Source organism: Phasianus colchicus, chromosome 26 (genome assembly GCF_987193195.1).
Source record: "Phasianus colchicus chromosome 26, bPhaCol1.hap1.1, whole genome shotgun sequence".
NCBI classification, from domain to species: Eukaryota; Metazoa; Chordata; class Aves; order Galliformes; family Phasianidae; genus Phasianus; species Phasianus colchicus.
The window spans coordinates 4340269-4366376 of NC_143461.1; the positions used below are offsets into that span (position 1 = coordinate 4340269).

The following is a 26108-nucleotide window of genomic DNA, read 5'->3' on the forward strand; positions in this document are numbered from 1 at the left end:
AAAAAAGGAAAAGAAAAGAAAAGAAACCCGGATCCCCTCCCGGACCCCCCCCATAACGTTTCAGCAGCAAAATCTACGTAGGGAGATATCAACCCCATCTCTGCCCGTTTCGTGGCTTTTCTAAACTCCTGACGTTTTGCAACATTGCATAAACATAAAACAATCCATCCTTGATATGGAATGCAAGGGCGGATGACAGCGCAGCGCAGCCCCCTCGGCTTCGATTGATTTACGCCGAGACTGACGCTTTATCAGGCACACGAAAAAAGTTTGACCAATCATTTTGCTGGGAGCTCACAACACAGCAGCCCAACTGTACTTTGTTGGCTAGGAAGTTCGAGAAGGGGGTAGAGTACAAATCTAGATCTGTCCTAAATTTTTTTTTTTTTTTTTCCCTTCATTGAACCGTGCTTTGTATGATGTCTGAGAATGTCCATTTCTGGGACTCTTAGCAATTACTATGTCGACTCTATTATAAGTCATGAAAGTGAAGACTCGCCTTCAGCTAAATTTTCATCTGGGCAATATACAAGTTCCAGGCAAGCTGGGCACAATGAACATCTAGAATTCCCCTCTTGTAGTTTTCAGCCAAAACCTCCAGTTTTCAGCGCCTCCTGGACTCCTTTGAATCCACATTCTTCTGGTACCCTTCCTGCCGTCTACCATCCATATATTCAACATCAAAGCGTCCCATCTGATAGCAGGTATCTACGGAGCTGGCTGGATCCAGTGCCCAGAGCAGAGACCCTCCCCGGGCAGGGATCTGTTAAGGCAGAACCGCTGCTGGGCCGTCCCGGGGATGTCCATAAACAGGGAACACAGGAGTACAATTTAGAAACTTCTGCTGCAAGGGAAGGGATCGTTTCCAATCAAAGGCCCAGCTTCGAGGACAATAAAGTTTGTGAAGGAAGCGAAGACAAAGACAGAACAGATCAAAGTAAGTTATAAAAGTGAGGAAGTAAACAGTATAAAAGCTGGAGGAGGTGCAATAAAAGGGGACAATGCTGCGTAAAGTTTAAAATCAGGGCTTAAAGAAAACTCTCAGATGGCTGATGCCAACCTAAGGGGAGAGGTGGGGAGGGGAGAGGGGTGGCATTGTTTCTGCGGGGAAATACAAATAAAAATTAAAACGAGCGTCGTCTCCGACTAAAACAGAGTCCAGAGCGGACAAAAGCTGGATGGAGCCGTCCTCCTTCCTCCAGAGCGCTGACTCCGGCAGCGGAGATCATTGCTGTAAGCGGGAATGAGGGCGTGCGGAGCTGCGGGCGGAGGGAACGGAGGGACGGGGGAGGAGGGGAGGGGGGGAAAGAGCGGAGAAACGTCGGGAGAAGGGCCGGGAGAGGAGAGCGGAGGTCGGGGGAGAGAAAAGAAGGGGAAAATCGTGGAGGAAAAGTTCACGTGTTGGGGGGGGGGGGAGGGAAGTAAACAGCGGCGGGGGCTTTTCCGTGCCCGCTGCGCTGCGCTGCGCTGCGCCGGCAGATTGCGGGCTCGGGGCTCCCCTTCACCTCGGGGTTTGTTTGGTTGTTGTTGTTGTTTGTTTGTTTGTTTTTGCTGCCGAGTTTTGGTCGTGGATGTATTTGTTGTGCATGTTTTGCTTGGTTTCCTTTTCCCCTACTTTTTCCTTTTTTTTTTTTTTTTCTTTTTTTTCTTTTTATTTATTATATATATTTTTGGCACGCGTTCGCTTATTTCTGTTTCGAACTGCTCGCGTATTTACGCCTCACTTCAGGGTCTGACGATTTCAAAGCCGAAATATCACTATTTCCAAACTCCCTCCGACTTGAGTTAAAAAGAGAGAGAGAGAGAGAGATGAGTGCTTCCAGCCTAATTAGCTCTTTATTTGCAATGTAGCCAGATTGGAGAACAGCTAAACTTCATCGCGTGCCTTTTTAGTGACCTGGTTTCACTTTGATTCTCCCCGAAACGCGGAAAGAAAAATCGTTTTGATGTATTTAATAAGATTATAGTTGAATTATAGTTGATTCTGCTTGTAGTACGCTGTTGTTGTTATTACTAAAATGACGCAAGAGCGTTTGAGTGAGAAAGAACGGGTGTCCGGTTCGGTTGGTACCCGGGGTCCATCTGGAAGATGGAAAGGTTGTGCGGGAGGAAAGGGAGAAATTTGGCTCCAGCACCGCGGTGAATGTTTGGGTAGTGAAAGGCGAAGTTGTGCGGAGCGTCGGGTTGGAAAGGGCAGAGAAATCCCTCGCCAAGGGCACAGCGTGTGCAGGACACCCTGGCACAGCCGTACGGTGAATTAACTTCGTTTTAGCTTTTCTACCCCCTCTCAATCCCCCCTCCTTTAACCCCTCGCCAAAGTGTAAGAGCAACACTATGGAAAACGCGATGTATTCCCCCCTCCGTGTGCACGATGGTGCGGGGGTATTATTTTTTCCCCTATCGTTTGGCTTGCACGGTGCACACGCACTCACACACACACACACACGCACGCACGCACAAAAAGAAAGTCCTGTTCTATTGTGCTGGGCAGAGATCCAGAACAAACTGCAAGCGGGAGGTGAATGGTCGGAGAGAATGAAATATCCAAGTTCTGTGCTCAATGTCCCTGAAATTCAATATAGAAAAGCCTCGTCCAAGAAAATGTTATTAAGTCCTAAGTAAGCGAAGGGACCCGAGCTAAGAGGATGCAGTGCGGTTTCTCTATGGCGTGTGGTTACGACGCATATTTTGTTTTAAATAATAGTTTAATTTGAGCTAATGTTGAGAGGCTGCCAGGGCTGGGAGACGGAGCTGTTTTGCAGAAAGCACTCCCACCCATTTCCCTGACTCTTTCAATTTTTGAAAGTATTTCACAATAATGAATCTCTGAGCCGGGTATGGCACCGGGATCTGTTAATTTATTTGCTAGGTTTGCTGGAAGCCATGTGCCAGAGCCTCCCCTCATTTGCTCGCCCATTCACGAGGCTGTATACAGTCAGTAAATAAAATATCCGCGTTTCAAACGCCTCCGATTTTAACGATCCGAGATACGACCAAAATAAAATAAAATAAAATAAAACCCAACCAAATAAAAATCCGTTATGATGCAGAGCCCTCCGTTGCCATTAAAGGATGGGTAGCAGGATTAACAGTATCAATTATTAACAGCTTTCTTCCTCTTTAATATTTAATTCTGCATATTAGATCGAGTCAATTACATTAAGGAAATAGCAGGGCAGATTTGGAAGAGGCAGCGCTTACAGGGGAAGATTAAGCGGATTATTTGTAAAAATATTCAATATATTTCGTTTTACGTGGAGGAAACGTCGCGATGGGGCGCGCGTGTGTGCGTGTATATATATTTATAATGGTCCGTTTAATTGGTGTAAAGGTTTATGGCTTCGGCCATCATTTCGGAGGACGAAAGGGAAATAAAATAGAAATACGTGGTCTGTCCTTTGCCTTTGCCTTTCCCGCCTCTCCTCTCCCCAGCACTCCTCCGATATTTGCATGCGATTAACGAACGCTCTATTATTCGCCCCCGAAGCGCTTCACCTTTGGGTGCGACCTCACCCAGCGCCGCGTCTGCGGGGCTCATTGCTAAAATGATGTTTTAATCCCTCAACCCCCCCACCCCCCCTTCCCCTTCCTCTCCCCTTCCCCAAACCCCCATCCCAGCATTGGGTTTAAGCCCTAAATGTGCTTTTTGCAAACGGTTCCCACGTAACTTCTCCCACAAGCCAGTTATTGGCGGGGGGGGGGGGGGGGTTGGAGGTGGGGGGGGGGGTTATATTGTTGGAGCCGCTGTTCTCCCTTCTCATCGGCCCTACAAACGTCCATGGTTCAGTATAACACTGTCCAGACCTCCTGCAGCACAGTCCAGCCAGCCCTGAGGATGTTTATGGTATCGAGAGAGTTTCTTGCCACGTAGCAAAAATAAGCAGGATTTATTCTAGGAGCCTTTTTTGCTCCCCCCCTCTTCTCCCCCCCCCCCCCCTCATCTCCTCTCTGTCCCCTTTACACGAAAAGCTGGAGTCACCCGTGGGGAAACGCAGCTGAAATAGATGCGGGATTTTAGCTTTGCTTTCTCCCAGTGCAAGGAGAGAACATCAAGGCTGCACCTTGGGGATGGAGGTGGGGGGGGGGGAGGTTGGATTTGGGCCCCCACGTGTGGGCAGGGCTCGCCTTGCTGAGGCCGGGCTGCTTTCAATCCTGTTCCCATCTCGGGTTCGCATATGCGTGTGTCTAATCTTCGTATTTGATGGCATGATGAAAACCTTCTGAGAAACACTTCAGGCTGCATCGTATTGATCTTGATGCTTTTCTTTCAGCCAACCCAGCTGCCAGCTGGCTGCACGCCCGTTCCTCCAGGAAAAAACGATGCCCTTACACGAAATACCAGACCCTGGAACTAGAGAAGGAGTTTTTATTCAATATGTACCTGACGAGGGACCGTAGACACGAAGTGGCCAGACTCCTCAACCTGAGTGAGAGACAAGTCAAAATCTGGTTTCAGAACCGAAGGATGAAAATGAAGAAAATGAACAAGGAGCAGGGCAAGGAGTGAAAAGCAGCAGAGCAGCACCCTCCCCTTCCTCCCCCTTTTCTCCTTTCCCCCCCCCCAAGCCTCTCCTCCCTCCCCAAACCCCCAGCTCCGAACACCCGAGCTGTAATGCTAACACACAACCCGAACCAAGGGGAAAACCTTCCCAATTTCCCATCTCCACCTTTGCATGCGAGATGTTGCTTCATATCCTTTTTATCCTCTTAGCGTTGCCACGTAGGAGGCAACTTAGCAAAAAAAAAAAAAAAGAGAGAAAAAAAAAAGAAAAAAAAAATAAGAATAGCGCAGCTCCTCACTGGGGGGCACATGCTGGGTTTTGTTTCTGTTCTCTTGTTGTCTTTCTCTATTTCTTTCTTTCTTTTTTTTCTTTTCCTTCTCCCCACAGTGTAACACAGGCTCCTGTCGGAGCAGCAGCTTTCCCTGCTTGCAATTCTCTCCATGGAAAAACAAGACAAAAAACACAACCGGCTACAAACAACCCCGATCCAAACCCCCCCCCCCCCCCCCCCACACACCTCCCCAACCAAAGCACGCTGCTTTTCTTCCTCCACATAAGGACAAAGCTTCGCGCTCACACCCGGCTCACACACGCACACTCACAAACACACAAACACACGTTGAGGTGGCCGAAGAACCGGAGGATTTAATTAAACTGCCGCCAAGACAGACGCATTCGTAAGGCTTGCGTTTAATTGCACCCAACAAATCATTTTCAATTCGTCAACTTTACAGTGGGCAAATCTCTCAGTGCCAGCCCCGCTCCCGACTGTGCTGGGATTCTGTTTCCTTTTTTTTTTTTCTTTGTTTGTTTGGTTGTTCTTTTTTTTCCCTCCTTCTTTTATATCTCTTTTTTTTTCGCTTTGTTTTATGATGCGAGATTTTATTTCCATCTTACCGTGGTAGATGTGTGACTTTGACCTGAAAGTTTAGTAGAACCCTTCCAGGCAAACCATCTCCCCCCCCCCCTCCTTCCTTCCAACCCCTTCATCTGGTAGTTTTATACTGGGTCACTTGGAAGACGAGAGCAGACGGGGGGTGGTGGGGGGAGGCGAAAGGCTGTGTGTGGGGCACACTCAGAGCCGCATTGTAAATTATTTAGGAGAAAAAGGGGCGGAAGAACCCCTGCCAACTTATTCCTAACTTTTAGAGGGGAGGAAGAATGGGATTTTCTAGTTAAAAAAGAAAAAAAAAAAAAAGAAAAACAACAAAAAAAAAAACCCGACTACCTTCGTAGTGCTATTAGGGGAGGGGAAGGTTGTGTTCTTAGCGCTAGCATATTTATAATTTATTGTGAATTGACTTTTCCTAAAGCAGTAGGCTGTTGCAGAGATAAAGTGCCAACCCTGGCGTGTGTGTATTTCTTCCCCTCCTGTTTGCTGAGACGCTGTTAACGCTCGAGTGTTGGGAAGTTTGGGCTGCAAACGTTCCTGGCTCCGTTTCCCATCCGTTCCGGGGCCGCCCCAAACGTCCCCATCTCCATCCCCATCCCCGTTCCCATTCCTATCCTCATCCCCATCCCCATCCCCGTTGCTATCTCCATCCCCATCCCCATCCCCGTTCCCATCTCCATCCTCATCTCCATCCTCATCCCCATCCCCGTCCCCATCCCGGCTCAACGAGCGACACCAGGAGCTGCAGCGGCTCCTTTCTCCCCCCCCTTCTCCCTCAAATCACTCTCTATAGCCCACCCAGCCCCGATGGTTTACGGCGAGGTCTCCCGGCATTCCGGACGGATGCTTTTCTGCTCTGACAGATCCGCTGCAGGTTTCTCCCCAACCATACAGGACTGAGTTTCCTTTATCTCTGTAAGACTTCACTTTGTTTTGGGAAGGGAGGGGGAGGGAACGAGGAGAAAAGGGGGGTGGGAGAGGGGGGGGGGGGGGTTGGATTAGTACCAGTTGATGATATGGTGGCTATTGTAAAATGTGGTTGTGGTTGTGCTTCTGTGAATGTCGAAGCTCGTTTTTCTGTTTTCTATTGTGGCTTTTAAGTATACGAAGGGTTCCTCGGTTGTTAGTTGGTGGGGAAAAGGATAATAATAATAATAATAATAATATGGAAATAAACCTCTCCCTTTTTCTTCGTGTGCAAGTTTGTATGTTTAGCTGCCAGGAGTCTGTTTAGGAACGAGGGGGTGTGAGATAGAGCGTGTTTTAAGGAGGGGAGGGGGGGGGGGGAGGTTGGGATAAGGAGAAGAAGAAGAGAAATCTGCTGTCTGTGCGGATGAACCGACGCAAATCTGTTCTGATAAGCTGCTGGGCATCCTTAGCACGAGGGCTGTGAGGCTGCTTTTATCTGCTGGGAACAAAAATGGCCCTGGGAAAGAGAGATAGGCAGATTTTGGAAAGTGTTCCCGTTCCCCCCCTTCTTTCCCCCTCCTTCTTTTCCCCCTCGATGCAGAGATAAGGGCTGGGAGCTGCGCTGAGGATCGCATCAGTTCAGCAAACTGGGGGGGGGGGGAGGGATGGAAAGTGAGGGGGGGGGGGGGGGGGGGGGAACAAATCCTCCGCTCGACCAGAAACCAGACGTGTAATGTTTAATCCCATTCCCTCCCAAAGTTTGTTTTCGTGCCCAGTCTTTCCCGTTTGAAACTTTCCATCCTTCAGGAGCTCCTCTGGGAATGGAAACTCGGGGGGAGGAAGGGGGGGGGGAGGTTGGGAGGGAGGGGTTCCAGGTGTTGATAGAGCACAACAGAACTCCCACCTGTGCCCACGGCCCCACTTTCCTTCCTCCAATCCGAGCTCGGAAAAGCTGTTGCAAAGAGATTTGGAGCTGGGGGGGAAAAAAAAAAAAAAAAAGTTTGTGGCTGCAGAACTGCAGAACTTATTGCCCTAAATCCGGATTTATTAAACAAAAATGAACGTATCTGTCTATAAACAGAGATGCTCGGTTGGGAGAAATGATGGAGGTGCGTGGAAAGCAGGCAACGATTTCAGTTTTGGTTTTTCTCAAGGGTGGAGGAGCTTCAGCTGTGCCTCGTGGTGGGTCGATGCGCCCTTATTTCGAGCTGAGCTTTTGGTTAAATCCGTGTCAGCGCACCCATCTCATTGCCATTGGCAACACGGCGGCCACCAGGCTGAGTTTTTCCCTTTCCTTAAATAAAAGGGCAGTTATGTTACAAATAACAACGAGGTGCTGTCGGTTTGAATAGAATTAGAAACGGGGTTGGTTGTTTTCCTCTTTGAATTTTGATTTTTAGGAAATAGACTTTAAAATGTTGGGGAAGGGGGGGGGGGGGGGGGGGAAGCAGTCTTTTGTAGCATCAGCCCGGATGTATTTTCCGCAGATGTTTAATGCTTCGGAATAAAAATCGATCTGAGAACAACAGCACCGATATGTCATTGTGTTATACGGCTTCGCCTAAAATTCCAGAAATATTTTCTCGCTGTTTTTCCGCGTTCTTTAGTGCCTCATTAAGTGTATTATCAGAATCCATTTCTGCTTAGGTTCAAAGAATAAAAAAGAGACAAACGGAAATAATTCCGGTACAGCAAGTGCGTATATTCGGTCTCCCGCATCCTCGATGCGTTTCTAAATCTTTATTTTTTTTCTCTCCTTTCTCTCCCCCTTTTTTATGGGTTCAATCGGGAGATCGTTTTTCTCCGATTCCCTTTCAGGGCTGCAGTTCGCTTCCTCGCTTGTTTGTTGCTTCGTTTGGAAGCTTTTCTTCTTTGCGAGTTCACATCAACCGCGGGGCAGCGGTTTGACGCTTTCTATCTCTACGCACGGGGATATCAGAAACCCCAAAGTAACACGGGGATGCCCGACCCGTTGGCATCACCTCGGTTTTGACACCCCGCTCCTTCTGCCGTGGGATCAGCGAGAGGTAATTCCGCCTCTAAATTCGTTTGACGTTTTATTGCTCGTGGAGGGAGAGAAGCGCCGGGAAAACGCTTCTCTCTATTCAAGAAATAAACAAGAAATTCCATAAAATCAAATAAGAAACCCCACCGAAACAAAATCCAACAGAATCCGAGAGCCGCTCAGCCCTGCGGGAAGCAGGTAGTGAGAAATACAACCCAGAATCTCTTTCCACTAATTTTTAACATAATGGGAGCTCGAAAGGGCAATTTTTCACTTTTTTTTTCCTTTTTTTTGGAAGAAAATCTTTTCTTTGGGGCAGCAACGAAAAGAAAACAATAGAAGAAAAAAAGATATTCGGAGCTTACAGAGGGAAGAGAGAGAAAGGGAAGGAACTTGTCATAAAAAAAGGAAAATTCAGTGCAGTGTGCTGCAATAAAAGAATATGACCGCTATAAAACTTTATAGGGTATAAATTTCTGAAGGTTAAGGAACTAAACGGCTGTAAAGCAAACAGTGCAAGAAAACTTTCAGGAACTCCTAAATTACTACAACGACTCGGGAATGTGGGGAAACCCAACGTGTAAATGCTCTTATTTCTGCTTCGGTCGCATATAAAGTTCCTTTATTTTTATTTTGTTTTGTTTTGTTTTGTTTTGTTTTGTTTTGTTTTCCCTAACGGAGGGGGGAGTTAAAAAATAAGAGATAAGTTGGGGGGAGAGAAAAGGTGGGGAGGGACTTGGGCTAATTTATTCTTCTCCTGCAGTTGCCGTGAAAATCCCGCACTCTGGATGATACCCTTTGTTCTTTTTTATTTTCTCCCCTTTTCTTTCTTTCTTTTTTTTTTTTTTTCTTTTTTTTTCTTCTTCTTTTTTTTCTTTCTCTTTCTTTAAAGCAATTCCAGGCTGCCAGAATGCAGAGCCGCGCACACAACAACACACACAGGGGCACCCCCTCACTCACACACTCCAAGTTCTGGCGAGACGTCTGGGCTTGGGAAGCTCTTTATCGGTTTACAGCCCTGGCCTTCCCCCTCCAGAGCAGAATGACCAATTGTTTAGTCTCGGAATTTGAAACAATAGTGGTTTTCAAAAGCAACCCCATTTTGTCTCTTTTATTGCTAGCAGAGCGGCTGGATGATGAGGCTCTCAGAGCGCAACACCCCAACGCTGCGAGGCGAGGCGAAATCCATTTTTTCTTTTCCTTGCCCTTTCCCTTCCCCATCTCTTTTCCTTGGCAGCTCCGTGCCCCCCAAACCCAACTCTGCCCCGCACGGAGACCCCCGCACCCTCGACGGCGCTGCAGTACCGCGCTTGACCGCGAGGTGGCGCCATTGCTCCACGATAGACGCGCGCCTCCCGCGCCCCGCGGCGCTGCTCCGCGCAACACCTTGATTTCATTAGCGGCAGCACCGCGCCGCTGCTGGCGTGCGGGAACCATCCCGAGGCATAAAATATAGGATTAATTATAGCCGTTTTGCCGATTTTTATAGGTTACATCTATTTTTTCTTTTTCTTTTCTTTTTTTTCTCTTCTGCGAGGGTGAATTGTGTGATGCTCAAAGGGGAAAAAAAAAATAGAGGAGGGGAGTTGATCTGTCGGCTGGGATGGAGTGAGAGGTGGGACACGCATCTATTTTCAGTGTTCATTTATAAGGGGAGAAAATGTATCGGTTTTTGTCTTCTGCGAGTTCGGGTGGAGGTGGGAGGACAACTTAATTGTCTCCAAACCGAAGATTTACGTTTGGAAGACTGAAAAGGAGAGTGGATTGGAGAGTTCGGGCACGCAGAATCGGGATATTTCTCCTTGGCACTGTACCTTGGCCATTAGGATGATGTGTGCGATCTCAGCTCATCGTTTTATACGTTTTAGATTCAGGAGCATCGCCTAAAAGCACTCTTTGTGGAATTTAGTTCTTGCTCTTTTTGGTAACGCTGCCGCTTCTTCATGCCCGAAGACTCCACTTAACGTGCTTGAAATATTCCTAAATGTCACAAAATACTCAAACACGATGAACTTACAGCGCTTTATAACGTGAGGAATTCCTTCGTTAACGCAACAGCACCGAAACGCAAACTTTTAGCCCTATTAATTCACTTTTATTTCGGCCTTATCTCCCCCCCCCCACCATCATAACTACAAGGCAACCACCGTGCAGACGCTCCAACCCTTCCGTTCAGCCTCAGATAACAACGCAGTAAGAAAAGCCGGCAAACGTTGCACGAGAGTTTTCCTCTCGAATCGATGCGGCTTTGCCTTGGCTGAAGTTGTGCGGAGGGGGGAAGGAAGGGGGTGGGGAGGGAAGAAAAGAAAAATAAAAGATCGCCCCCCGATCTGCAGCTTTCTGCTGAATAATGCCCCAAAGTTACAACGATGCGCAAACGGGAGCGGCTCTGGCAACGATTCCAGGCGTTGTCCAAAAAGGAAAAGTCTCGACACCTCGAGACTCCATCACAAAACCCATCCAACGAAACGCACGTGGGAAGAGATACGGATAAAATAACAACAATAATAATAGTAATAAAGCAGACGGAGGGAAATCGTGCCCTCGTGCTCCCCGTGAAAGCGCAGAGCAGCGTTAAAGTTAAGGTTTACCTAACAGAGGCTTCGGGGCCGTTCTTTTGCCTTTCTTTCCCGTGGATTCCTAATAAATCTCTCCTCCGTTGGGTCTTTATAAATTACCCCACACACATCCGCACCCGCTCGGCTTTTTTTTTTCCTCTTCCCCCCCCCAACCCCGGCCCCTCTCTCTTATAATAGAAACATTTTCCTTTCATCGGGAATCTGAGTACAGTAGATGAGTGATTTAAGATCGGTATTGATTTGCAGGGCATTGATGAGTTCCCGTCACATCGCGACCATAAAATCCTACCGCCCTTTCTAAAACGCCAACTTCCAACAACAACTTTCCCTTCTCTCCTTTTTCGGAGCTTCGTTTAGGAATGGGAACCGTTGTGATTTTTTTCATTTTTTTTACCACCATCAGTGGATGCGGGAACGGTTAGAAAGGCACGGGGAGGGACGCGAATCATTTGCTGGGGTTTCTTTGGCCAATTCAATGTTTTGCTGGGTTGAAAATCCGAGCACCGCGCATCCCCACGCTGCGCTGTTCGGCTCTGTTTCCTTATGCGCACCATTTCTGGGCTTTTATGTGCGAAGATGAAACCAAAAATCTGCTCAATCGACGATAAAAGTGTGGAGAAAAATAAAATGTTAACTTGCCTTTTAGGGGGGGGGGGGAGGAGGGAAGCCTTAATTATACCACTGCAAGTACTCCAACAACAATAATTACTTGAAAAGGCTCTTAGACTCGGCTCAAATTATCCCTGCTCAAAAGAGGCGAAACGTGTTTACTTAAATTATTTCTCTAAGGGTGCTTTTAAAGTTTTATTCCGTTATTATCTTTGTTTTCTTTCTTTCTCTCTTCCTCTCTTTCTTCCTCCGTACCTTCGTTCCCCACCCGCTCCCACCGCCAATTCGAATGCAGGCATTTTTACCACCACCCAAACGAAGTGACCAAACCCAACTTTTCTCCTCTTCTCGCTTTTTTTTTTCACGTCGTTTAAGGTTGAAAACCTCCCCACCGCTGTAGGCAAGCTGAAAGGAAAAGGGTTTTTCCCTACTTTGCTTCACCCAAAACCGTTCGGGGGGCTGCAGAGCAAAGCGGGGATCTCAGGATGGGGGGGTTGGGGGGGGTGGGGAGTGGAAACGAAGTGTTTGGAAGCGTCTTGGAGTTGTGATGGAGGTGAAAGGGTCGGAAAGCGGAGCGGGCATTGAGAGGGGGGACAGCGTTGGGTTGGGAGGGGTCGGGGCCGTTATTAGCTGGAATTCGTCTCCGTAATACATATTTGCTGAGTGCGAGAAATGGATTTCCATATCTACCCCCTGTGTGTTTTCGATGGTGGGAAATCGCAGCGTTGGCATCTTATGGGGGTGAGTTTGCTCCGTTGTTACACCCATAAAACAGCCGGGCTCGCTCTCGTTTCCCCTCTGCCATCCCACACAACACCCCCCCCCACAACCCTCCACAAGCTCTTCTCCCCAATCTTTCCTGCTAAGTCCCAACGACAAAAACAACAACAAAAAGAAGTTGTTGAGGTGGGGGACGAAGTGAGGAAGCGGCCAGCAATGAGCCAGCATAGAGGTTCTGCTCCGGAGGTGATAAGAGAAACAATACTCGGAGTTCGCAATCATCCCCCAGCACATCTTTGAGGAGTCCTCGGCTTGAGGAGAGCAGGAGGTGGGGGGAAAAAGGGGAGGGGGGGGGACGACACTGAGAGAAAAGCACCAAAAGTCAATGTTATATACGAAAAACCATCATCATTTTAATTCAATATTGACACCTCCGCATCTCGCCGTAATGCGGACGAGTCCAATCGAAACCTCTGTTTTATAGCAGTAGAGGAAAGAACTCGTAAAATCCTAACGGCTTTTATGTAGTGCGGTATAAACAACAACAACATCCCCGGCTTTATGGCGTTTTATAGTTTGTTAAACAGTTTACAGCCTTTTTTGGGGCTATTACAAATGCAATTCCCTTCATGCGATAGTTAAACCTTTATCAATAATAAGGAAATTGATCATTAAAATGTTAAATATGACTACCTCGTTTGTTTTAAAATATGTTTAGGGTAAGAAGCTGTATGATTTGATAACTTGTATTAAAATACCAATTACATTTATAGGACCTTTTAAAACTGCTAGCAATTAAATCGTGTTCTTTTACAGTTTTCCAAAGCGACCCTGACATTTAAAAAGGCTAAAACTGCCTCGTTAAAATTTCCAAATTAACGACTGGGAGCGCTTCCCTTTCATTTTCCAACACTCCCCAAAAATCAATCTTTGGGGTGGTCGAGGTGCGTGATTTGTTGTGAGGCGAGCGATATCTCATTAATGTAGGTAGTTAAACATATTTAATCCGTATATTCACCCCACCTCCTCTCCGTCTCCCTCCCGCTCCCTCTCTCTCTCTCTCTCTCGCTCCCCCTCGCTTGCTTTTCCTTCTTTATTCTCTCACACTCTTCCTTTCACAATCATGCAGTGCAGAGTCCGTGTGGAGTAAGGAGAAGCCAATAGGATGAGGTTTTGGTAATAGATGCAAATGATCATGAAAAGACACTGCAAAATATGAAACAACTCATTTGCGCTGAAGTAAATCACTGAAAACTGTTTATGAACTGGCATCTCTTCTTGGAAATGTAAAGCGAGAACTCTTTAAGTGGCGATTTTTTTTTTTTTTTTTTTTTTTTTTTTTTTTTTTTAGGGGTGGGGGGGGAGGAAAGAATTCAGTACCATGCAGGCTTAGAGTTTTGATTATATCCTCCTTTTATATTCCTGGAAATCACAAACTGTCGTAGCTTAGCATCTTAGCGCTTTCTTTTTTTGCTAATAGATTCCCGTGCTTTGCTTCGGTTGGCTTTTTTTTTTTTTTTTTTTTTTTTTTTCTCTCTCCCCCTTTCTTTCTTTCCTCCCCTTCTTCCTCCTCCGTACGAAAGATTATTATTTAAATTAAGATGAGCTCTTATTTTGTCAACTCACTCTTCTCCAAATACAAAACCGGGGACTCGTTGCGACCCAATTATTATGACTGCGGGTTCGCTCAGGATCTTGGGGGCAGACCCACGGTGGTGTACGGACCCAGCACGGGGGGAACCTTCCAGCATCCGACCCAAATCCAGGAGTTCTACCACGGAGCATCCTCACTCTCCAGCTCCCCTTACCAACAGAATCCCTGCGCCGTGGCGTGCCATGGGGACCCCAGCAACTTCTATGGCTACGACCCTTTGCAAAGGCAGAGCCTCTTCAGCGCCCAGGAGTCGGACTTGGTGCAGTACACGGACTGCAAGCTTGCTGCCAGCGGCCTTGGAGAGGAGGCGGAGAGCTCGGAGCAAAGCCCTTCTCCGACCCAGCTTTTCCCCTGGATGCGACCGCAAGGTGAGGCGAGATGGGAAGGACAGCGAAGAGGCATTTCCTGAGCCCATAAAAGTAGCCCTCCTTCCTTTCTTTCTGCCCCTCTTCCTTTCTTTCTGCCCCTTTTCCCTTTCTTTCTGCCCCTCTTTCTTTCTGCCCCCCCTTCCTTTCTCTCTCTCATTTTCTTTCTTTCTTTCTCCCTTTCTCCCGCTCCCCTTTTCTTCCCCAATGACTGTATTTTAGTGCTTTATGGGGGTAAACTTTTGCACTTGTAAATTGCTTTATAGTTTAATTACCCTGAAGGAGCCCTTTTCTTCTGGGGGCTGAACGTAGCCGGGCTTTCAGTGGAAGGAAGCGTCCTTAAAGTTTATGGCACTTTTATAGCCTTAAGAAACACCCCCCCAACCCCCCCTTCATTTTTTTTTTTCTGTTTTGTTTTGTTTTGTTCTGTTTCTCGTTTGATTCGGGATTTCGGAGATGCTGTTGGCTCTCCCCGAGCTGCGGTTCTTTTTTGTGTGTGTATCCCCGCATCCCCCGGAGCCGGAGCTGTTGTTGTTGTTGTTGTTCGGGTAATAAGGAGTGCGCGAGTGGAAAGGTTTTGCTGGGCTGCTCGGAACGGGGCTCGCCGTCACCCTTCCCCCCCCCCTCCCCGACCCCCCCCGACCCCCCCCCTCCCACCACCATCACCCTGTTCCTTTAGAACCATCTTCCCTTTATAATATCATACAACAGCCTTTCCTCTCGCTCTTTGCTTCCTGCCTCGCTTCTGCGAGCCCTTTCTCCCCCCCAAACTCCCCCCCCCCCCCTTCCCTCCCTCTCTCCATCTCCTCTATGTGTGTGTGTGTGTGTGTGTGTGTGTGCGCCCATTCCCGAGCCTGGTTTATGTATCTTTCAACCTCCTCTTCTTCCCCTTTCCACCCAACCTTTGCAATTCCCCAGCAGCCGCTGGACGGAGGAGGGGGAGGCAAACCTACAGCCGCTACCAGACGCTGGAACTGGAGAAGGAATTTCTATTTAATCCCTACCTGACCCGCAAACGGAGGATCGAGGTCTCTCATGCCCTGGGATTGACAGAAAGGCAGGTCAAAATCTGGTTCCAGAACAGGAGGATGAAATGGAAAAAGGAAAACAACAAAGACAAGTTTCCCAGCAGCAAATGCGAGCAGGAAGAACTGGAAAAACAGAAAATGGAAAGAGCCCAGGAGGTGGACGAGGAAGGGGAAGCACAGAAGGCGGACAAGAAATAAAAAGGAGTTTTGAGGACTGAAAGGAGAAGCGCTGCTGGGGTGGAAGAGCCCCCGAGCCCCACGTTAATGGTAGTTAATGTAAGGGAGGGGTGTTGGGGGGGGAAGGGGGGGGAGGTTGGGGGGTGGGGGGGGTGAAACCAACAGTGCATAGAAAAGAGAAAGAAAGGGAAAAAAAAAAAAAAAAAGGGAAAAAAAAAAAAAGAAAAAAGAAAAAAGAAAAAAAAAAACAAACCCGACCCTTTTATTGCTGTAAAACAATATAGCTGTAAGCACCACTTTCCTGATTCTCCTTTGATACAATGAACAGTTATGCAAAAGCGCCGTGGAGCTCTGCCCTGCCTTTTGCCAGTTATTAACTAGTGGTAGTGTAACGCAATAGCTTATGTAAAACATGACTGTGAAATCTCTCTCTCTCTCCCTCTCTGTCTTTCTGTCTCTTTCTTCTTTCCTTGTTGGGGGTGGGGGGGTGGGGGGGTGGGTTGGTTAACATAGCTTTCAACGCTATAGGAGTTCTGTGAAATTACATTCGTGCACTTTTTTTTTTTTTTTTTTAATGTTTGATTTTTAATTGTTATTATCTTTCTCCACTTTCTTTTGTGTGGTTTGTTTTGTTGGTTTGGTTTTTTTTTTGTTCTCCTTTGTGCTTTATCTGTATGTACTGGAGGTAGCTATTGAGACAAACATCCCAACAACATGAAACTGCCTATTTATGCTATAGTTATCTCTTTCTCTCTCTCTTTACTTTCCTTCCCTTCGTCCTTTTGTTCGCTACGGGATTTTTTCCCTTTTCTGTTTGTTTGTTTGTTTGTTTACGATTTTTTTTCAATGTCTCTTCAAAAGAAAACAAAAACAAACAAATTAAAAAAAGGTGAAAAATAAGAAGAAAAAAAAAAGAAAAAAGACCATAAAAAAAAAAAAAGCGTTTTTTCTCTCCTTTAGTTAGCATGCGCACAGTGAAGCAAGTTGTAAAGTGATCCTTAGGTTAACTGTGAAAAAGAATGTATACTGTATACGTGAATTACTTTATTGGGGGAACTAATGATATATTTTGTTGTTCTTTCATCACTTTGTTCTATTGTCTAAACCTGGAAGCGGCGGAAGAAAGTTACAATAAAGTTTACAAGCGAGAATTCCGTGACATCATTCTTTTACCCTGCTCCATTTCCTCCAGGACCACTTTGATAGAAAGGAAATAAAAGTCAATTGTGTGGGAGCTGCAAACCCCGGCCATCAAAGCCAGCAATGCTTGAGAGATGCTGGGCCGCTGCTGGGCCGGGGAAGGGACTGGGGAGGGGGGTTTAGAAAGGGGAGGGGAGGGGGGGGGCACAGCGATGGCTTCTGCTCTTGTTGTTGTTTCTAACTATTCATGCGTGGTGACAGGTTGGGAGATGTGCGGAAAGCCATCCCGAAGGTAACGTGTGTTTTCATTGCCCCTCTTCCTTTCTTTCTTTCCGTCTCTCTCTGCCTTCTCTCTCTCTCTCTCTCTTTCCCAAAGCTTTCTCCGCATTACGGAGCCCGGCTCTGCTCTCTTTCCTTTCCCCCCTCACTGTTCTGTGCGTGGAAGTGATGCAGCTGAGCTTTCTCGCTCTCCTGCCATAGCAAAAGGAGCGCGGATGGGGCGTGGGGATGCAAACACATCCCCTTGCAACTTAACCTTGGGGAAGGAGAACCGGTGCAAATCCTAACGGCACATCCACCATTGTCTGAGCTGCTGTTCCTGCCAGTAAGACTTTATTCCTTTCTTATCCCCCACCCCGCTCCCCCCCAGCCAAAAAAAAAAAAAGGGGGAGGGGGGGGGGGAAATTGAAGCTGATCTGGAAGGTCTCTTTGCTTCTCCAGCAGAAAGCAAATCAGCCAGCTGGTAACGCTTTCCTATCGTTGTAATTGAGTCCCGCAGAAGCGCTGACGCGCTAAACAAGGGATCTCTACAGCCTTTTATTTTTCGCAACAAGAAAAGCAAATGCCAGCTCAATACTGAACTCAAAGCCCGTGGCGTTGGAATAAATGAGATATAGAACTGAATGGGGGGGAAGGGGGGGGGAAAGGAGCCTGGAACTATTAGGTATCAATCAGACATTTGTCTTTTGGGGGGTGGTCGCAGAGGGGGAGAGGGTCAAAGGGGGGGGAGGTTGAAGTGGGGGGGGGGGGAAATCGTGAACTGCCTTGTGAAAAAAGTGCTTCGGAGCCGGGAAACGGAGCGAAGGAGGGAATTTTCGACGGGATCAATAAGGGGATAAATAGAGCTCCGCTCCTTTTCCTCCACCAGAGAGAGACCGAGAGGAGCAGCGCCGAGCACCAACCCTCCCCCCCCCCCCCCCCCCCCCCTTCTTTCCCCTTCCCTTTCGCCTTTCTCTTTCTCCCTCGGTCTCAGCTGAAAACTGATTACAGGTTGCTTATCGACTCCAGCACAATTTCACCCCCTTCCAGCATAGATCTTGGAGGGTTTTATATCGCATCAATTATTTATCATATTTTATAAATCCAGCAGCACTACAATTTTTTGCCCCCGAGGAGGGAGCGGGCGGCGATTGGCGCCGCTGGAGCCACGTGCCCGCGCGTCACATGGGCCGGGAGGAAAAAGGGCTCCTTTTTGGTGTAAATCTGGACTCTAATTCCGTAATATATCACGGTACCTCGTAAAACCGACACTAAAACGTCCCGACCTACAAATCACCCGGCCAAATTATGAGTTCATTGTATTATGCGAATGCTTTATTTTCTAAATATCAAGCCGCAAGTTCGGTTTTTTCATCCGGAGTCTTTCCCGAGCAAACTTCTTGCGCTTTCGCCTCCAATACCCAACGAACGGGTTATGGGGCCGGCTCCACGCCTCCCTTCGCCTCCTCCATGCCCGGGCTGTACTCCAGCGGCAGCGCCGTGCATCCCCAACCCCCCGGCATGTACTCCTCGGGGTACGGCCTGGAGCCCGGCTCCTTCAACATGCACTGTTCCCCCTTTGAGCAAAACCTCTCCATGATGTGTCCGGGAGATGCTTCCAAGCAGAACTGCAACAAAACGGACCAGAGGGATTCAGATTTGCAAAGCGACAGTAACTTCCGTATCTACCCCTGGATGAGGAGCACAGGTAAGCGCAATCCTCCTTAAAGAAAGGAGCCCGGAGGGGGGGTGGGGGGAGTGTAAATTATTTTATGGCGTGCGCGGGGGGTGGCGGAGGGGGAGGGGAGGGGGGGAATTGTCCCCAACTCCTTTCATGACGTTTCACCGAAAACGAATCTCCGGCTTCAAAAGGGAGAGAGAGAGAGAGAGAGAGAGAGAGAAACCCCCGCCATAAAGCCATCCTTTTAGCTTTAAATATTTATTAGTGGTGCTGGGGTTGTGTGTGTGCCGTGCAAAAGGCAGTTTGTCTTAGAGGGGACAGACAGAGCTGCAGGAATAATGGCCATCCCCTTCTTCTCCTATATTTACAGGATGAAGATCGCGCTACCCCTGTGTAGATGTAGATATAGATTCCGAAATAAACTATTGATGGGAGGTGCTCGCAAGCTCGTTTTGTTTTCTCTCAGGCTGCAGACCTTTCCATTGCCAGCCCCTCGCCACCGCGTCCCAGACACCGCGATTAAACCTAGCGTGTTGCCATCTGAAAAGAGCAACGCATCATCCTTGGCTCAATTAAAAGCCCTGCTTACATTAAAAACGCTGACATTCCGGTCGGGATCCGGCTGTAGGGACGCATCCAGGGACTGCGGGGTGACCTTCCAAATAACCCCAAACAGAATCCCAAAGCGAGGAACCCCACGCAGGGCTCCGCTCGTGGGGGTGGGCGAGGGGCACCCCGTGCCCAGACGCTGCTCTGCCTTCATCCCCAGCCGTGTTCCGTCTCAGTGTCAAGTAACATTTCCTAAATATCCCGTTCCCATCGCACTGAAGCGCATGGGACGAGGGAAAGGAGCTCCTTGGGCCGGGATTCCCTTCGCTCCGGGCCCCAGCCGGGGTATTTCCCTGTGCTTCGGACACCCGTGGATGTGTTTATACCCGGGTGACCCTGGCACGGAATTGAGAAGAGCTGTTCTGCCCGGGAGCGAGGAGAACGCATGAGCTCATGTCTGTGGCCGCCCCGGTGCCAGATTGCAACTTGAGAGCATCCATGAGAGCAGCCAAATCTTCGGAAAGTGTCGTGTTAGTAAACTTCGGGGGCGAGAAGAGTGCGGGCCAACCTCCTGCATAGCGAGGGGAAAGGAAAACAGAGGGGCAGCCAATGCTGGGCGGCTTCACAGGCAGGAGGTACCCTCGCACTGATTTGGTGGTCAGTCCTTTCCATTACCTGCTCCATAATTCATTCACTTTTAGAGTTGATTTATCAAAGACCAAATATTTCTGGTCGTAAACACTTCGTCTCCCCCTTTTATCCGGCTTTAGATTTAAGAAGCCCTTCACTCCCCACCCCCGCACAACCCCCCCAACCCACCCACCCACCCCTTTCAGCATGTGACGCTGAGAGGAACAGCGTTAGGAGGAAGAAGGGCAAACGGGGGGACTTCGCACTCCCAAACCTGGATGCTCTGCGTTCTGCTGTGCCTAAAACCAGAGAAACTCGAGTTCGGGAATTCCTCCTCCAGCGCCTGATGCCCACTGTGAGATCGCGGTTGTGGAATTTCATCAGCGAGCAGAGATAGAGTTGTCATCCCTATTCAGCAGCAGTTTATGGCTCTCCCTCAGCAGATTTTACAACCCACATTCCACGACCTGCAGATTCGTACTTTACAGCTAGCACGGCTATTTTGCTTCCCCCCCCCCCCCCCCCCCCGTCCTTTTAATGACTGGATCTTTTCTTCCTTTAAAAAGAAAAAAGGGGGGAAAAAAAAAGGGGGGAGGGGGGGGAGAAAGTGGAGTCCGGTGGAATGTGTGGAGGAGAGGCCGAGGGCTGCTGTCTGCCATCCCCACTTCTCCACGAAAGAATACATTCTCCTATAGATAGACATGGCATTTACACAGAAAACAGAGAAGGATCACAAGGGCTATATTGTACCATTATTCCCACTCGGACTCAGGAAACGTCGGGTTGGAGAATGGCGGTGGAATTACGGGTCGGGCCCCTTATAGACCCTCTCCAAACAGCGGAATAGCAGCTCAGAAGCTGCGGTAGAGTCGAAGCTCTTCCCATGTTGTGCACACCCGGGGGTAGCAGCATCCACGTCAACCAGAAGCCGCTGCTGTGCTCAAAACATTCCCTGCAATAATTAAGACCATCACACACCTTCCTAAGCAAGCAGCTCGATGACAGCTTTAGGAGAGGACAAATAGTTGGGGCTGGAGGTAGCGGGTGCTTCTCTCGTTGGGTTCTTTTTGTGTATTTATCCCTCCTCCATCCGAAGTTGGTGGTGTTTAAGCAGAAATTCGAACAGGAGCCGAGCGCCCCGATAGGAGAGCAGAAAACTTGGTGAAGTTTGCAGCTTCATCCCGCTCGGCTTTGAGATACAGCGGGGCTGCACGTGGAAAATCACCACTCGCCTCTCCGAGATGAAGGGCGATTATTAAAGTGACGACGTTTTGAGGCCGAGAATAGGGAAGGTGTGGTGGGGAAAGAGCAGAGAGTTGGTATTGAGGATGAGGAGGAAGGTAGGCTCAGGTCGTGCGCTTCGTTTTGTGGAGCTGAAGGGGACGGGCACCAAAAAATACCCCGACACACACATACACACACACCTCCGAATCTAAAAGATCCCAATCTGTATTTCCTTCCCAGGCACGGACAGAAAACGCGGCCGGCAAACCTACACCAGGTATCAGACCCTGGAACTGGAGAAGGAGTTTCACTACAACCGCTACCTGACGAGGAGGAGACGCATTGAGATCGCCCATGCTTTGTGTCTCACGGAGAGACAGATCAAAATCTGGTTCCAGAATAGGCGCATGAAGTGGAAAAAAGAAAATAAAACTGCCTGCTCCGGTTCCAGCAGCCAGGAAAAGGCAGACGTGGAGGATGACGAGGAGGAATGAAAAGGACAAAAGGTGGATCCGGGAAACGTGAAAGCTCACGGGAACGGGGAAAAATAAAAAAGGGGAAAAAACCACCCAGAAAAGACTATATACTAAAATAGATCAACGTTAAGTGCATAAATAATTAAAAACTTAGGAATGATGCGTTGTGTTTCCTGACACTGAAAAAAAAAAAATACTACCTATATTGAAGTCTTTTTTTTTTTTTTTTTTTGTACAATAGAATGAATATCTACCTATTAAATGTGGCTTTAGATTCAGAATAGACACATTTTTTTCTATGTGAGTCTTCCTATAGTCCAAGTAATTTGTAAATCTCCGTTTGTACTTCACTGTGTACTTTTTGGTATGAAGTAACGTGGTCGTGTTTAGCACCTTTAATTTAGAAGATGTGACCTGAAAATCTGAATGCAAATTATACTTAGCATATGTAGAGTTCTGTACATAATAGGAATTATTATCACGCCTTCTCCCTCTGTAACCTCTGTGGTTCTTTCCACGTTGCAAGGCTGTTTTGTCTGTGTACATTTTTACCCGGATTTCCTCCTTGTTCAAACCCTAGGAAAAAAAAAAAAAAAAGAAAGAAAAAAACAAAAGAAGAGGAATTAATATTGTGCTACGTAAACTGTTGTATATCGAAGTAGCAAAGTATTTAATGGCGACGTGTTGCTTTTTATTTTCCCCTCGTCTGTGTTGATTATTCTTCGAAATAAAAAGGAAATCTCCAACCTTCTCGAACCGCGTTGCGTTCCGTTGCCTTTCCTTGCTAAGAACACAACTCAAGGCTTTGGAATCTATCTCTAATTAGATACGAGCAAATGTTTCTATTAAAAGACCCCTTTTCTATTAAAACCTGCCCCGACTTTTCACCACCCTGCGCTCCTCTTTCCTCTCAGCAGCTCTTCCAACATCTGAGCTCTTTTATTTATTTTTTTTTTTTTTGGAGAGCTTTGGCCGAAATGCGATGAGCAGCACCGAAATTCGCGATCGCCTCCTCTGTGGCCACTGCCGAAGGAGGAATGCAGAGAGGCCCAAATCACCTTTCGTTGTAATTCTCTTCTTCTTGAACCAATTTACAGGAATAAAATAAAATAATAATAAAAAAAAACCGATCTATTTCGCCGGGGCTTTACTATTTTCTTTTCTTTTTTTTTCTTTTTAAAGATTCTCCCTCCGCTCTTCAATTACTGCGGATTGAAACTCTTTCATTAGCACCGAATAATGTTTAGCATCAAAGCGCGCATAAAAGAAATTAAAGCAATTAAACGGGCGGGGGGGGGGGGGGGGGGTGAAGAAGGGGGGGGAGAATCAACAATGCAAAACAAAAGCGAGCAAATTTAAGCACTTGCGCAGCCCCTGCCGCTCTCCCCCTCCCGTTTATATATTACAGAGTGAGCTGCACAACGCGGATTCCTCCAGCGGAGGCTCAGCGTAACTTGCTCGCCAAATGCGCTCTCAGGATGCGGCCGGAGAAGCGCATAGAGCTTCTAGTTGGGGAATGGCAGCTTTCAGCCTTCCTCCCCTCCTTTCCTTTTCGCCACCCACAGCCACGGTTGGCCCCACGGAGGCGAGCGGGGCATCCAGCAGAAGGTCCCAGGAAAAAAAAAAAAAAGGGGGGGGGGAGATGATGCCACGTCAAGGAGCTGCGCGCCCACATCCATAAGAGCGATTTGCAGCTCAGGCTGCATCTGCTAATTACGGCAAGCCCATTAGTAAAAGGTGCCACTTACGGTGGCATATGAACACTGGAAATTCCGCTCGAAGGAAGGGAAAACAAAGGGAAATCTTCCGTTTTATTTTATTTTTTTTCTTGGTGAATCCTTTGGTGCGATCCTTTCGCGAGGTTTTTTTTAAAAAAAATAAATAAAACATGCGGTTCTAGAAATTTCCCCCCCTCCCACAACCTCCCCCCCCCCCCCCCACCCTCCCACCTCGTTCTGCTGCATCGCCCCCCCCCCCTGGCACGGAGCTGTGCCGCAAGCAGAGGGGATCGAGGAGGGATCGAGGAGGGATCGAGGAAGGTCGCATGGAAAAGGCGAATTGTGTGCCATGGCGATGCCTCCGAAACCCGAACTGCGCACCCCGTGTGTCCCCATGGGAGTCCCCGCTCTATGGGGGGGGGTGATGAGCAGATCCTGGGGGTGTGAGCGGCCGTGGAGACCCCCATAGCACAGCCCCCCCACCCCCCCCTCCGACCCGGTTCTACCCAAGGCACGAACATCGTTGTCCGCCTTTATTTCCCTTGTTGTTACCCCCGAAATCTGAGAATTGCCCTTCGCAGCAAAAAAAAAAAAGGTTCCCCCTTGCATTGAAAAATCAAGAGACATCCAAAGTCTCCCCCGAACCCCACTGTTTTACTGGCTTTGCTCGTTTAAAAGCCAACCCCAAGCCCAATCTCTTTATTTCGGGGGAGTCATTATTGTTCATAGCCTATTACACGAGGAATTATTCCATCATTTCTCTCCAACACCCCCCTCCATAGAACCAAAGGGGGGGGCAAAAAATCCCCGAACCCCTTTTCATATTCTTTTATTTTTGTTTTAAAAAAAAGATGGCGGCTAAGAAAAAGACTGCTGTTAAACCGGTCATGAAGAAATGCAATAAATTCCTTGTTGTTTTATGAAAATTTACAACTTTGTGATAGAACTTTATGAGTGGCTGGGTTCTGGGATTGGCCAGAGCCGGTCATGTGGACTGCTAACCGTGAACATGAACTTTTTATTATTTCCCATGTGGTTATATTGCACCATTCTTCTGTCCGCTGCACCTTGGGTCGGATCAGTGTCCTCTATAGGGCTCTCTCCTCTTTACATTTTTTTACTTTGGTGTATAGGCTCGATAGGTTTAAAGCAAGGGAGAGGGGAGGGGGGACGCCTATCCACACATCCACACACACACATAGGCGCTCACATCCTCACACACACATAGGAAAAGAGGCTTTTTTTTTTTTTTTTTTTCCTCTTTTTTTTTTTTTTTTTTTTTTAATTCCTCTGTTAATTTGCCTGCCGATTTGGAATCTCAGTAGTAATGGAGGGACAGTGGAGATTCTGGAAGGAGTGGCGGCTTTCATTTTTCAAAAAGGGAAGTTACTCCATTTTCTATGCAAATGACAGAAATGCAAGAAGCTCTCACAAGTCAGAGAGGCAATCGACGGCTATCAGGTTGGGACAATATTTGTCAGCTAACAGATAAGCAAACGCTGTCTCCCTCTCCCTATATATTTTGCTTATGCCACAGAAATGGACGTCAAAAGGTAAGGAAATAATACCTGTTTCTCTTAATTTATTATTATTATTATTATTATTTTCTTTGAGAAAATGCATTTGTCAAGCTGCTTGTTTTCTGTTTCATTCCCCATCTCCCTCTCCTCCCCTACCCAAGGGGGGAAATAGACAGAAAAGGGTGGAGTGATGAAAAAAGGAAAATGATGGCTGGTGGAAATGTGTTTTAGTGAATATTAATCCGAAAAATTGTAGGATACGATGAGAAAAAAAGAAATAAAGGGGAGAAAAGGAGAATAAGGAAGAAATAGGGGAGATAGGAGGGGAAAGGAAAGGAAGGGGAATAGAAAAAGGAAGAGAGAATGAGAGAATGAGAGAAAGAAAGAGAGAGAGAAAGAGAGAGAGAATGAGAAAGAAAGAAAGAAAGAAAGAAAGAAAGAAAGAAAGAAAGAAAGAAAGAAAGAAAGAAAGAAAGAAAGAAAGAAAGAAAGAAAGAAAGAAAGAAAGAGAAATGAAGGAAGAAATGAAGGAAGAAAGAAAGAAATGAAGGAAGGAAGGAAAGAAGGAAGGAAGGAAGGAAAGAAAGAAGGTAAGGGAGATAGGGAAAAAAAAAAGAAAGAGGAAAGAGCAAAAGAAAGAGAAGGAGAGAAAGAAATGGAGTAAGAAAGAAAGAAAGAAAAGGAAAGAAATGGAATAAGAAGGAAGGATAAAGCCTGTAAGGTCACCTGGCGATGGTAGGCTTGGAATGAAGGATTTTGCAGTAGCTCGGTGATGTGCCTTTTAGATACTGCCTTTTAAAAATTACCAGCCCCTTTGTGGGTAGTTGTCGTGTTTTATTTTATCCCCCCTCGCTGAATCTCGTGCCAGTTTGCCTGTCTTCAGGCGAGCCCAGTAATTTGGCGAAGTTTGTGTGGAAGCCAGTTGGGTTTTGTGTTGCTCTCCAGGGTCATTATGATGTGGGTGGTTTCTTCAAAGAGGGCATTTCACGGCAGTCCTCGAAAATACGGTTCTGGAAATTAGTTTAAAAAAAAAAATGGAGGAAAAAAAAAAAAAAAAGAAAGAGAAAAAATAATAAGAACGAAGCCAACCCAGAACGCTGCGCTCTCGTTGTGTCGTGTTGTTGTGGTTTTTTTTTTTCCTTTTCCTTTTTTTTTTTTTTTCTCCCCTCGTGAAACTCCCAAATGAAGCTGACGTTGTAGCGCAATAAACCTCCTCGTATTTAATTGCGTTTTGCAGTGTTAACGGGTCTTTATGGCTTTCCATGCCGGATTACCGGGTAGAGTTTCAGCCTCACGTTGTGTTGGTCCTTTCCCACAGCTTGCTGCCAGGTTTTGTGCAAATCCCCTCGCTGTTCCCCCTCCTTGCTGTCTGATTCCCTAACGTTGCCTTAAGGGTAATAATTGTCCGGAGATGCGCGTCATTTTGAATGTGATTTTCATTTTTTCCAGCTTTCGGTTGGTTGAATATAGCG

At 47.3% G+C, this 26108-nt stretch overlaps 5 protein-coding genes and 1 long non-coding RNA gene across 10 annotated transcripts in view; all 6 read left to right on the top strand.

Annotated features, from left to right (window-relative positions):
* The first annotated feature begins 304 nt into the window (after positions 1–304).
* On the top strand, positions 305–6359 carry HOXB9 (homeobox B9). Of its 2 annotated transcripts, XM_090125122.1 has the most exons (3): positions 305–937; positions 1156–1233; positions 4272–6359. In XM_090125122.1, the coding sequence occupies exons 1-3, from the start codon at positions 430–432 to the stop codon at positions 4505–4507; spliced, it is 822 nt and encodes a 273-aa protein (XP_089981248.1). In that variant the 5' UTR covers positions 305–429; the 3' UTR covers positions 4508–6359. The 2 variants fall into 2 exon arrangements, with proteins under 2 accessions (XP_089981248.1, XP_031456654.1); XM_031600794.2 differs by lacking the exon at positions 1156–1233.
* Positions 6360–13798: 7439 nt separating this feature from the next.
* On the top strand, positions 13799–15562 carry HOXB8 (homeobox B8). 2 transcript variants are annotated; one of them, XM_031600793.2, is made up of 2 exons: positions 13799–14238; positions 15154–15562. In XM_031600793.2, the coding sequence occupies exons 1-2, from the start codon at positions 13818–13820 to the stop codon at positions 15459–15461; spliced, it is 729 nt and encodes a 242-aa protein (XP_031456653.1). In that variant the 5' UTR covers positions 13799–13817; the 3' UTR covers positions 15462–15562. The 2 variants fall into 2 exon arrangements, with proteins under 2 accessions (XP_031456653.1, XP_089981381.1); XM_090125255.1 differs by having other exon boundaries at positions 15157–15562.
* A 419-nt stretch (positions 15563–15981) lies between these two features.
* LOC149914979 (uncharacterized) lies at positions 15982–17771 on the top strand. Its single transcript, XR_016460048.1, has 3 exons — positions 15982–16872; positions 17061–17184; positions 17728–17771. It is a non-coding gene; the product is annotated as an uncharacterized LOC149914979 (long non-coding RNA).
* Positions 17772–17793: 22 nt separating this feature from the next.
* HOXB7 (homeobox B7) lies at positions 17794–21974 on the top strand. Its single transcript, XM_031600791.2, has 2 exons — positions 17794–18546; positions 21163–21974. The coding sequence occupies exons 1-2, from the start codon at positions 18147–18149 to the stop codon at positions 21414–21416; spliced, it is 654 nt and encodes a 217-aa protein (XP_031456651.1). The 5' UTR covers positions 17794–18146; the 3' UTR covers positions 21417–21974.
* A 2542-nt stretch (positions 21975–24516) lies between these two features.
* Positions 24517–26108, top strand: part of HOXB4 (homeobox B4) — a 32904-nt gene continuing 31312 nt past the window's right edge. Inside the window, exon 1 of the mRNA XM_090125251.1 lies at positions 24517–24669. Within this exon, the coding sequence (XP_089981377.1) occupies positions 24517–24669 (153 nt within the window). The remainder of the gene's footprint in view (positions 24670–26108) is intronic.
* Positions 24591–26108, top strand: part of HOXB3 (homeobox B3) — a 60976-nt gene continuing 59458 nt past the window's right edge. For 2 of the 3 annotated variants that reach the window (XM_090125244.1, XM_090125240.1), the window contains exon 1: positions 24591–24669. The gene's annotated coding sequence lies outside the window, so the exon portion shown is untranslated. The remainder of the gene's footprint in view (positions 24670–26108) is intronic. The other variant, XM_090125243.1, reaches the window with a different exon arrangement.